At 39.6% G+C, this 12,602-nt stretch overlaps 1 protein-coding gene across 1 annotated transcript in view; it reads right to left on the bottom strand.

Moving 5' to 3' along the window:
- Positions 1 to 10,879, bottom strand: part of PPP2R5C (protein phosphatase 2 regulatory subunit B'gamma) — a 78,294-nt gene extending 67,415 nt beyond the window's left edge. Inside the window, exon 1 of the mRNA XM_077466646.1 lies at positions 10,683 to 10,879. Within this exon, the coding sequence (XP_077322772.1) occupies positions 10,683 to 10,751 (69 nt within the window). The 5' untranslated portion in view covers positions 10,752 to 10,879. The remainder of the gene's footprint in view (positions 1 to 10,682) is intronic.
- Between the last annotated feature and the right edge of the window lie 1,723 nt (positions 10,880 to 12,602).

Raw genomic sequence — 12,602 nt, 5'->3', positions numbered from 1 at the left:
TCTTTATGGAGATCATATAATAGAAATAAGAGATGACAGGTCCTCTTTATGGAGATCTCATGTAATAGAAATAAGAGATGACAGGTCCTCTTTATGGAGATCATATAATAGAAATAAGAGATGACGGGTCCTCTTTATGGAGATCTCATGTAATAGAAATAAGAGATGACAGGTCCTCTTTATGGAGATCATGTAATAGAAATAAGAGATGACGGGTCCTCTTTATGGGGATCTCATGTAATAGAAATAAGAGATGACAGGTCTTCTTTATGGAGATCTCATGTAATAGAAATAAGAGATGACAGGTCCTCTTTATGGGGATCATGTAATAGAAATAAGAGATGACGGGTCCTCTTTATGGAGATCATGTAATAGAAATAAGAGATGACGGGTCCTCTTTATGGAGATCATGTAATAGAAATAAGAGATGACAGGTCCTCTTTATGGAGATCTCATGTAATAGAAATAAGAGATGACGGGTCCTCTTTATGGAGATCATGTAATAGAAATAAGAGATGACGGGTCCTCTTTATGGAGATCATGTAATAGAAATAAGAGATGACAGGTCCTCTTTATGGGGATCTCATGTAATAGAAATAAGAGATGACAGGTCCTCTTTATGGAGATCATGTAATAGAAATAAGAGAGGACAGGTCCTCTTTATGGAGATCTCATGTAATAGAAATAAGAGATGACGGGTCCTCTTTATGGAGATCATGTAATAGAAATAAGAGATGACAGGTCCTCTTTATGGAGATCTCATGTAATAGAAATAAGAGATGACGGGTCCTCTTTATGGAGATCTCATGTAATAGAAATAAGAGATGACGGGTCCTCTTTATGGAGATCATGTAATAGAAATAAGAGATGACGGGTCCTCTTTATGGAGATCATGTAATAGAAATAAGAGATGACGGGTCCTCTTTATGGGGATCTCATGTAATAGAAATAAGAGATGACGGGTCCTCTTTATGGAGATCATGTAATAGAAATAAGAGATGACGGGTCCTCTTTATGGAGATCATGTAATAGAAATAAGAGATGACAGGTCCTCTTTATGGAGATCTCATGTAATAGAAATAAGAGATGACGGGTCCTCTTTATGGGGATCATGTAATAGAAATAAGAGATGACGGGTCCTCTTTATGGAGATCATGTAATAGAAATAAGAGATGACAGGTCCTCTTTATGGGGATCATGTAATAGAAATAAGAGATGACGGGTCCTCTTTATGGAGATCATGTAATAGAAATAAGAGATGACGGGTCCTCTTTATGGAGATCATGTAATAGAAATAAGAGATGACAGGTCCTCTTTATGGAGATCATGTAATAGAAATAAGAGATGACAGGTCCTCTTTATGGAGATCATGTAATAGAAATAAGAGATGACAGGTCCTCTTTATGGAGATCATGTAATAGAAATAAGAGATGACAGGTCCTCTTTATGGAGATCATATAATAGAAATAAGAGATGACAGGTCCTCTTTATGGAGATCTCATGTAATAGAAATAAGAGATGACAGGTCCTCTTTATGGAGATCATATAATAGAAATAAGAGATGACAGGTCCTCTTTATGGAGATCATGTAATAGAAATAAGAGATGACGGGTCCTCTTTATGGAGATCCCATGTAATAGAAATAAGAGATGACGGGTCCTCTTTATGGAGATCATGTAATAGAAATAAGAGATGACGGGTCCTCTTTATGGAGATCTCATGTAATAGAAATAAGAGATGACGGGTCCTCTTTATGGAGATCATGTAATAGAAATAAGAGATGACAGGTCCTCTTTATGGAGATCTCATGTAATAGAAATAAGAGATGACGGGTCCTCTTTATGGGGATCTCTTGTAATAGAAATAAGAGATGACGGGTCCTCTTTATGGAGATCATGTAATAGAAATAAGAGATGACGGGTCCTCTTTATGGGGATCATGTAATAGAAATAAGAGATGACAGGTCCTCTTTATGGAGATCATGTAATAGAAATAAGAGATGACAGGTCCTCTTTATGGAGATCTCATGTAATAGAAATAAGAGATGACGGGTCCTCTTTATGGGGATCTCTTGTAATAGAAATAAGAGATGACGGGTCCTCTTTATGGAGATCATGTAATAGAAATAAGAGATGACAGGTCCTCTTTATGGGGATCATGTAATAGAAATAAGAGATGACAGGTCCTCTTTATGGAGATCATGTAATAGAAATAAGAGATGACAGGTCCTCTTTATGGAGATCTCATGTAATAGAAATAAGAGATGACGGGTCCTCTTTATGGGGATCTCTTGTAATAGAAATAAGAGATGACGGGTCCTCTTTATGGAGATCATGTAATAGAAATAAGAGATGACGGGTCCTCTTTATGGGGATCTCATGTAATAGAAATAAGAGATGACAGGTCCTCTTTATGGAGATCATGTAATAGAAATAAGAGATGACGGGTCCTCTTTATGGGGATCTCATGTAATAGAAATAAGAGATGACAGGTCTTCTTTATGGAGATCTCATGTAATAGAAATAAGAGATGACGGGTCCTCTTTATGGAGATCATGTAAAAGAAATAAGAGATGACAGGTCCTCTTTATGGAGATCATGTAAAAGAAATAAGAGATGACAGGTCCTCTTTATGGGGATCATGTAATAGAAATAAGAGATGACGGGTCCTCTTTATGGAGATCATGTAATAGAAATAAGAGATGACAGGTCCTCTTTATGGAGATCATGTAAAAGAAATAAGAGATGACAGGTCCTCTTTATGGGGATCATGTAATAGAAATAAGAGATGACGGGTCCTCTTTATGGATCTCATGTAATAGAAATAAGAGATGACGGGTCCTCTTTATGGAGATCATGTAAAAGAAATAAGAGATGACAGGTCCTCTTTATGGAGATCTCATGTAATAGAAATAAGAGACGACAGGTCCTCTTTATGGAGATCATGTAATAGAAATAAGAGATGACAGGTCCTCTTTATGGAGATCATGTAATAGAAATAAGAGATGACGGGTCCTCTTTATGGAGATCATGTAATAGAAATAAGAGACGACAGGTCCTCTTTATGGAGATCATGTAATAGAAATAAGAGATGACAGGTCCTCTTTATGGAGATCATGTAATAGAAATAAGAGATGATGGGTCCTCTTTATGGAGATCATGTAATAGAAATAAGAGATGACGGGTCCTCTTTATGGAGATCATGTAATAGAAATAAGAGATGACAGGTCCTCTTTATGGAGATCATGTAATAGAAATAAGAGAGGACAGGTCCTCTTTATGGAGATCTCATGTAATAGAAATAAGAGATGACGGGTCCTCTTTATGGAGATCATGTAATAGAAATAAGAGATGACAGGTCCTCTTTATGGAGATCATGTAATAGAAATAAGAGATGACGGGTCCTCTTTATGGAGATCATGTAATAGAAATAAGAGATGACAGGTCCTCTTTATGGAGATCATGTAATAGAAATAAGAGATGACGGGTCCTCTTTATGGGGATCTCATGTAATAGAAATAAGAGATGACAGGTCTTCTTTATGGAGATCTCATGTAATAGAAATAAGAGATGACAGGTCCTCTTTATGGAGATCATGTAAAAGAAATAAGAGATGACAGGTCCTCTTTATGGAGATCATGTAAAAGAAATAAGAGATGACAGGTCCTCTTTATGGGGATCATGTAATAGAAATAAGAGATGACGGGTCCTCTTTATGGAGATCATGTAATAGAAATAAGAGATGACGGGTCCTCTTTATGGAGATCATGTAATAGAAATAAGAGATGACAGGTCCTCTTTATGGAGATCATGTAAAAGAAATAAGAGATGACGGGTCCTCTTTATGGAGATCATGTAAAAGAAATAAGAGATGACAGGTCCTCTTTATGGGGATCATGTAATAGAAATAAGAGATGACGGGTCCTCTTTATGGAGATCATGTAATAGAAATAAGAGATGACGGGTCCTCTTTATGGAGATCATGTAATAGAAATAAGAGATGACAGGTCCTCTTTATGGAGATCATGTAATAGAAATAAGAGATGACAGGTCCTCTTTATGGAGATCATGTAATAGAAATAAGAGATGACAGGTCCTCTTTATGGAGATCATGTAATAGAAATAAGAGATGACGGGTCCTCTTTATGGAGATCTCATGTAATAGAAATAAGAGATGACGGGTCCTCTTTATGGAGATCATGTAATAGAAATAAGAGATGACAGGTCCTCTTTATGGAGATCCCATGTAATAGAAATAAGAGATGACGGGTCCTCTTTATGGGGATCATGTACCGTATATACTCGAGTATAAGCCGAGATTTTCAGCCTCTTTTTTGAGGCTGAAAGTGCCCCCCTCGGCTTATACTCGAGTCATCGCTGTCTGCCCGCTCGATCAGCGTGTCGAGCAGACAGACAGCGGCCATTCTGATTCAAAAGCCGCGCCTCCGGCTCCCCCTTCGCCTGTGATAGGCGGAACACTGAATTTCCCAGCAGCCTGTGTTCCGCCTATCACGGACTTCGTATCATCCTCGTACTACGGACGAGGATGATACGACGTCTGTGATAGGCGGAACACAGGCTGCTGGGAAATTCAGTGTTCCGCCTATCACAGGCGAAGGCGGCGGCGCAGCTTTTGAATTTTACAATGGCCGCCGACGAACGAAGAGGGCACGGGACGGAGGCAAGGCACAGGACGGGACGGGACGGGACCGGAGGCAAGGCATGGCGGCGAGGCACGGCGGCGAGGCACGGAGGCAAGGAGGCTCGGCACGGGACGGAGGCTCGGGACAAAGGCTCAGGACACAGGTAGGCTGGACACACACACACACACACACACACACACACACACACACACACACACACAGGGATGGATGGATGGATGGAGACACACACACACAGGGATGGATGGACGGACACACAGGGATGGACGGACACACAGGGATGGACGGACACACAGGGATGGACGGACACACACACAGGGATGGACAGGCATGTCTTACCCTCGGCTTATACACGAGTCAATAAGTTTGCCAGTTTTTTTGGGGGTAAATTGGGGGCCTCGGCTTATATTCGGGTCGGCCTATACTCGAGTATATACGGTAATAGAAATAAGAGATGACAGGTCCTCTTTATGGAGATCATGTAATAGAAATAAGAGATGACAGGTCCTCTTTATGGATCTCATGTAATAGAAATAAGAGATGACAGGTCCTCTTTATGGAGATCATGTAATAGAAATAAGAGATGACAGGTCCTCTTTATGGAGATCATGTAATAGAAATAAGAGATGACAGGTCCTCTTTATGGAGATCATGTAATAGAAATAAGAGATGACAGGTCCTCTTTATGGAGATCATATAATAGAAATAAGAGATGACAGGTCCTCTTTATGGAGATCTCATGTAATAGAAATAAGAGATGACAGGTCCTCTTTATGGAGATCATATAATAGAAATAAGAGATGACAGGTCCTCTTTATGGAGATCATGTAATAGAAATAAGAGATGACGGGTCCTCTTTATGGGGATCTCATGTAATAGAAATAAGAGATGACAGGTCTTCTTTATGGAGATCTCATGTAATAGAAATAAGAGATGACAGGTCCTCTTTATGGGGATCATGTAATAGAAATAAGAGATGACGGGTCCTCTTTATGGAGATCATGTAATAGAAATAAGAGATGACGGGTCCTCTTTATGGAGATCATGTAATAGAAATAAGAGATGACAGGTCCTCTTTATGGAGATCTCATGTAATAGAAATAAGAGATGACGGGTCCTCTTTATGGAGATCATGTAATAGAAATAAGAGATGACGGGTCCTCTTTATGGAGATCATGTAATAGAAATAAGAGATGACGGGTCCTCTTTATGGAGATCATGTAATAGAAATAAGAGATGACAGGTCCTCTTTATGGGGATCTCATGTAATAGAAATAAGAGATGACAGGTCCTCTTTATGGAGATCATGTAATAGAAATAAGAGAGGACAGGTCCTCTTTATGGAGATCTCATGTAATAGAAATAAGAGATGACGGGTCCTCTTTATGGAGATCATGTAATAGAAATAAGAGATGACAGGTCCTCTTTATGGAGATCTCATGTAATAGAAATAAGAGATGACAGGTCCTCTTTATGGAGATCATGTAATAGAAATAAGAGAGGACAGGTCCTCTTTATGGAGATCTCATGTAATAGAAATAAGAGATGACGGGTCCTCTTTATGGAGATCATGTAATAGAAATAAGAGATGACAGGTCCTCTTTATGGAGATCATGTAATAGAAATAAGAGATGACGGGTCCTCTTTATGGAGATCATGTAATAGAAATAAGAGATGACGGGTCCTCTTTATGGAGATCATGTAATAGAAATAAGAGATGACAGGTCCTCTTTATGGAGATCATGTAATAGAAATAAGAGATGACAGGTCCTCTTTATGGAGATCATGTAATAGAAATAAGAGATGACAGGTCCTCTTTATGGAGATCATGTAATAGAAATAAGAGATGACGGGTCCTCTTTATGGAGATCTCATGTAATAGAAATAAGAGATGACAGGTCCTCTTTATGGAGATCCCATGTAATAGAAATAAGAGATGACGGGTCCTCTTTATGGAGATCATGTAATAGAAATAAGAGATGACGGGTCCTCTTTATGGAGATCATGTAATAGAAATAAGAGATGACAGGTCCTCTTTATGGAGATCATGTAATAGAAATAAGAGATGACAGGTCCTCTTTATGGGGATCTCATGTAATAGAAATAAGAGATGACGGGTCCTCTTTATGGGGATCATGTAATAGAAATAAGAGATGACAGGTCCTCTTTATGGAGATCATGTAATAGAAATAAGAGATGACAGGTCCTCTTTATGGAGATCATGTAATAGAAATAAGAGATGACAGGTCCTCTTTATGGGGATCTCATGTAATAGAAATAAGAGATGACGGGTCCTCTTTATGGGGATCATGTAATAGAAATAAGAGATGACAGGTCCTCTTTATGGATCTCATGTAATAGAAATAAGAGATGACGGGTCCTCTTTATGGAGATCATGTAATAGAAATAAGAGATGACAGGTCCTCTTTATGGATCTCATGTAATAGAAATAAGAGATGACAGGTCCTCTTTATGGAGATCATGTAATAGAAATAAGAGATGACAGGTCCTCTTTATGGAGATCATGTAATAGAAATAAGAGATGACAGGTCCTCTTTATGGAGATCATGTAATAGAAATAAGAGATGACAGGTCCTCTTTATGGAGATCTCATGTAATAGAAATAAGAGATGACGGGTCCTCTTTATGGAGATCATGTAATAGAAATAAGAGATGACAGGTCCTCTTTATTGAGATCATGTAATAGAAATAAGAGATGACAGGTCCTCTTTATGGAGATCATGTAATAGAAATAAGAGATGACAGGTCCTCTTTATGGGGATCTCATGTAATAGAAATAAGAGATGACAGGTCCTCTTTATGGAGATCTCATGTAATAGAAATAAGAGATGACAGGTCCTCTTTATGGGGATCTCATGTAATAGAAATAAGAGATGACAGGTCCTCTTTATGGGGATCTCATGTAATAGAAATAAGAGATGACGGGTCCTCTTTATGGAGATCATGTAATAGAAATAAGAGATGACAGGTCCTCTTTATGGGGATCTCATGTAATAGAAATAAGAGATGACAGGTCCTCTTTATGGGGATCTCATGTAATAGAAATAAGAGATGACGGGTCCTCTTTATGGAGATCATGTAATAGAAATAAGAGATGACAGGTCCTCTTTATGGAGATCATGTAATAGAAATAAGAGATGACAGGTCCTCTTTATGGGGATCTCATGTAATAGAAATAAGAGATGACAGGTCCTCTTTATGGAGATCTCATGTAATAGAGATAAGAGATGACGGGTCCTCTTTATGGAGATCATGTAATAGAAATAAGAGATGACAGGTCCTCTTTATGGGGATCATGTAATAGAAATAAGAGATGACAGGTCCTCTTTATGGAGATCATGTAATAGAAATAAGAGATGACGGGTCCTCTTTATGGGGATCTCATGTAATAGAAATAAGAGATGACAGGTCCTCTTTATGGAGATCATATAATAGAAATAAGAGATGACAGGTCCTCTTTATGGGGATCATGTAATAGAAATAAGAGATGACGGGTCCTCTTTATGGGGATCTCATGTAATAGAAATAAGAGATGACAGGTCCTCTTTATGGAGATCATATAATAGAAATAAGAGATGACAGGTCCTCTTTATGGATCTCATGCAACAGAAATAAGAGATGACAGGTCCTCTTTATGGGGATCTCATGTAATAGAAATAAGAGATGACGGGTCCTCTTTATGGAGATCATGTAATAGAAATAAGAGATGACAGGTCCTCTTTATGGGGATCATGTAATAGAAATAAGAGATGACGGGTCCTCTTTATGGGGATCATGTAATAGAAATAAGAGATGACAGGTCCTCTTTATGGATCTCATGCAACAGAAATAAGAGATGACAGGTCCTCTTTATGGGGATCTCATGTAATAGAAATAAGAGATGACGGGTCCTCTTTATGGAGATCATGTAATAGAAATAAGAGATGACAGGTCCTCTTTATGGGGATCATGTAATAGAAATAAGAGATGACGGGTCCTCTTTATGGGGATCATGTAATAGAAATAAGAGATGACAGGTCCTCTTTATGGATCTCATGCAACAGAAATAAGAGATGACGGGTCCTCTTTATGGGGATCTCATGTAATAGAAATAAGAGATGATGGGTCCTCTTTATGGAGATCATGTAATAGAAATAAGAGATGACAGGTCCTCTTTATGGAGATCATGTAATAGAAATAAGAGATGACGGGTCCTCTTTATGGGGATCTCATGTAATAGAAATAAGAGATGACAGGTCCTCTTTATGGAGATCATATAATAGAAATAAGAGATGACAGGTCCTCTTTATGGATCTCATGCAACAGAAATAAGAGATGACAGGTCCTCTTTATGGAGATCTCATGTAATAGAAATAAGAGATGACGGGTCCTCTTTATGGAGATCATGTAATAGAAATAAGAGATGACAGGTCCTCTTTATGGAGATCTCATGTAATAGAAATAAGAGATGACGGGTCCTCTTTATGGAGATCATGTAATAGAAATAAGAGATGACGGGTCCTCTTTATGGAGATCATGTAATAGAAATAAGAGATGACAGGTCCTCTTTATGGAGATCATGTAATAGAAATAAGAGATGACAGGTCCTCTTTATGGGGATCATGTAATAGAAATAAGAGATGACGGGTCCTCTTTATGGGGATCTCATGTAATAGAAATAAGAGATGACAGGTCCTCTTTATGGAGATCTCATGTAATAGAAATAAGAGATGACAGGTCCTCTTTATGGAGATCTCATGTAATAGAAATAAGAGATGACAGGTCCTCTTTATGGAGATCATGTAATAGAAATAAGAGATGACGGGTCCTCTTTATGGAGATCATGTAATAGAAATAAGAGATGACAGGTCCTCTTTATGGATCTCATGTAATAGAAATAAGAGATGACAGGTCCTCTTTATGGAGATCTCATGTAATAGAAATAAGAGATGACAGGTCCTTTTTATGGAGATCTCATGTAATAGAAATAAGAGATGACGGGTCCTCTTTATGGAGATCTCATGTAATAGAAATAAGAGATGACGGGTCCTCTTTATGGAGATCTCATGTAATAGAAATAAGAGATGACGGGTCCTCTTTATGGAGATCTCATGTAATAGAAATAAGAGATGACGGGTCCTCTTTATGGAGATCTCATGTAATAGAAATAAGAGATGACAGGTCCTCTTTATGGAGATCATGTAATAGAAATAAGAGATGACAGGTCCTCTTTATGGAGATCATGTAATAGAAATAAGAGATGACGGGTCCTCTTTATGGAGGTCTCATGTAATAGAAATAAGAGATGACAGGTCCTCTTTATGGAGATCATGTAATAGAAATAAGAGATGACAGGTCCTCTTTATGGAGATCATGTAATAGAAATAAGAGATGACAGGTCCTCTTTATGGAGATCATGTAATAGAAATAAGAGATGACGGGTCCTCTTTATGGATCTCATGTAATAGAAATAAGAGATGACGGGTCCTCTTTATGGAGATCATGTAATAGAAATAAGAGATGACGGGTCCTCTTTATGGATCTCATGTAATAGAAATAAGAGATGACGGGTCCTCTTTATGGAGATCATGTAATAGAAATAAGAGATGACAGGTCCTCTTTATGGAGATCATATAATAGAAATAAGAATACGGCCTTCTTCACACAATGGAGACATAAGGTGTGACCAGTAGGGGGCATCATACTCTCCCACATATCAGGAAGCCCAGAATCTGATTGGTGGCAGGAGTTCTGCTCCAGAGAGAAGTTTTTGGGGAAAAGGCTGAAGGACAGGTACCGGTAATAAAAAACTTTCTTCACAGGCTGGTGCTTTTTTATTTATTTGACCCCCTATATGGCATCTCTGTTGCTTCCTAAAATTGCTAATAACCCGGGAAAAGTGGATCTTCCTCTACCGGTCTGACTGAATAACTGATGTAATGAGGTCAGGGAAAGGCTGGAAATCACATCAATACTGGAAATAGGGAGAGCCGGACCACATCAGGCCAACGCCCGGACTTACCACATGCACCACCTCCGGGTAGATGGGCTCCGTGATGACATTGCGGTTGTGTGTGATGTATTCTACCATCTCGCTCAGGGCCGCCCTCTTTACCTCCTTCCATTTTAGATCACTCAGGGGGTCGGAGACAAAGTCGAAAAGGACGCAACACTGGCGCAGCTTCTGGACAAACAACTTTTCCTGCTCAGCCGGGGGCACGTCTGAAAAGAAGAGGGGAGAAAGCACACGTTAGAGGAAGTCTGTGTGTAGATTTAGTCACATCAATAATATCAAGATAAACGTTCTACGTCATGGAGGTCGCCATGCTTCCACTTTCAGTAGCTGGTCAATTGTTAGCACTCCTGCTGCATGGTAGTGGGCTGGAAGCCACAACACAATCATGCATCTTAAACTTGTATTGTGAGAAGTATACAAACAAACATTTCACTGTACATCATATACCACACAAAAAGGTGATACAACCGAGGTCAGTTATGACTTCATTAACTATGGACCAATGCAAGTAATTGCCAGACCATTGTTCCTGATTTTTACTGACTGTCTACTGGCTGGAATGGTACCAGCTGATTGGAGAAAAGCCAATGTAGCACCAATATTTAAAAAGGGCCCAAAATCCACCCCTGGGAATTACAGACCAGTCAGCCTAACATCAATAGTATGTAAACTCTTGGAGGGGATGATAAGGGACTGTATACAAGATTTTAGTAATGGGAACGGTATCATTAGCAGTAATCAGCATGGATCCATGAAGAATCGTTCTTGCCAAACCAATCTACTAACCTTCTATGAGGAGGGGAGATGTCATCTGGATAAAGGAAGGCCCGTAGACGTGGTGTATCTAGATAAAGGAAGGCCCATAGATGTGGTGTATCTGGATAAAGGAAGGCCCGTAGACGTGGTGTATGTAGATAAAGGAAGGCCCGTAGACGTGGTGTATCTGGATAAAGGAAGGCCCGTAGATGTGGTGTATCTAGATAAAGGAAGGCCCATAGATGTGGTGTATCTGGATAAAGGAAGGCCCGTAGACGTGGTGTATGTAGATAAAGGAAGGCCCGTAGACGTGGTGTATCTAGATAAAGGAAGGCCCGTAGACGTGGTGTATCTGGATAAAGGAAGGCCCATAGATGTGGTGTATCTGGATAAAGGAAGGCCCGTAGACGTGGTGTATGTAGATAAAGGAAGGCCCGTAGACGTGGTGTATCTAGATAAAGGAAGGCCCGTAGACGTGGTGTATCTGGATAAAGGAAGGCCCATAGACGTGGTGTATCTAGATAAAGGAAGGCCCGTAGACGTGGTGTATCTAGATAAAGGAAGGCCCGTAGACGTGGTGTATCTAGATAAAGGAAGGCCCGTAGACGTGGTGTATCTAGATAAAGGAAGGCCCGTAGATGTGTATCTGGATAAAGGAAGGCCCGTAGATGTGGTGTATCTAGATAAAGGAAGGACTGTAGATGTGGTGTATCTAGATAAAGGAAGGCCCGTAGATGTGTATCTGGATAAAGGAAGGCCCGTAGATGTGGTGTATCTAGATAAAGGAAGGGCCGTAGACGTGGTGTATCTAGATAAAGGAAGGCCCATAGACGTGGTGTATCTAGATAAAGGAAGGCCCGTAGATGTGTATCTGGATAAAGGAAGGCCCGTAGATGTGGTGTATCTAGATAAAGGAAGGACTGTAGATGTGGTGTATCTAGATAAAGGAAGGCCCGTAGATGTGTATCTGGATAAAGGAAGGCCCGTAGATGTGGTGTATCTAGATAAAGGAAGGGCCGTAGACGTGGTGTATCTAGATAAAGGAAGGCCCGTAGACGTGGTGTATCTAGATAAAGGAAGGACTGTAGATGTGGTGTATCTAGATAAAGGAAGGCCCGTAGATGTGGTGTATCTAGATAAAGGAAGGACTGTAGATGTGGTGTATCTAGA

This window comes from Lithobates pipiens, unplaced genomic scaffold (genome assembly GCF_037356315.1).
Source record: "Lithobates pipiens isolate NorthernLeopardFrog02 unplaced genomic scaffold, aLitPip1_a1.2 Scaffold_37, whole genome shotgun sequence".
In the NCBI taxonomy this organism is placed as follows: Eukaryota; Metazoa; Chordata; class Amphibia; order Anura; family Ranidae; genus Lithobates; species Lithobates pipiens.
This window is presented reverse-complemented; position numbering and strand designations above follow the sequence as displayed.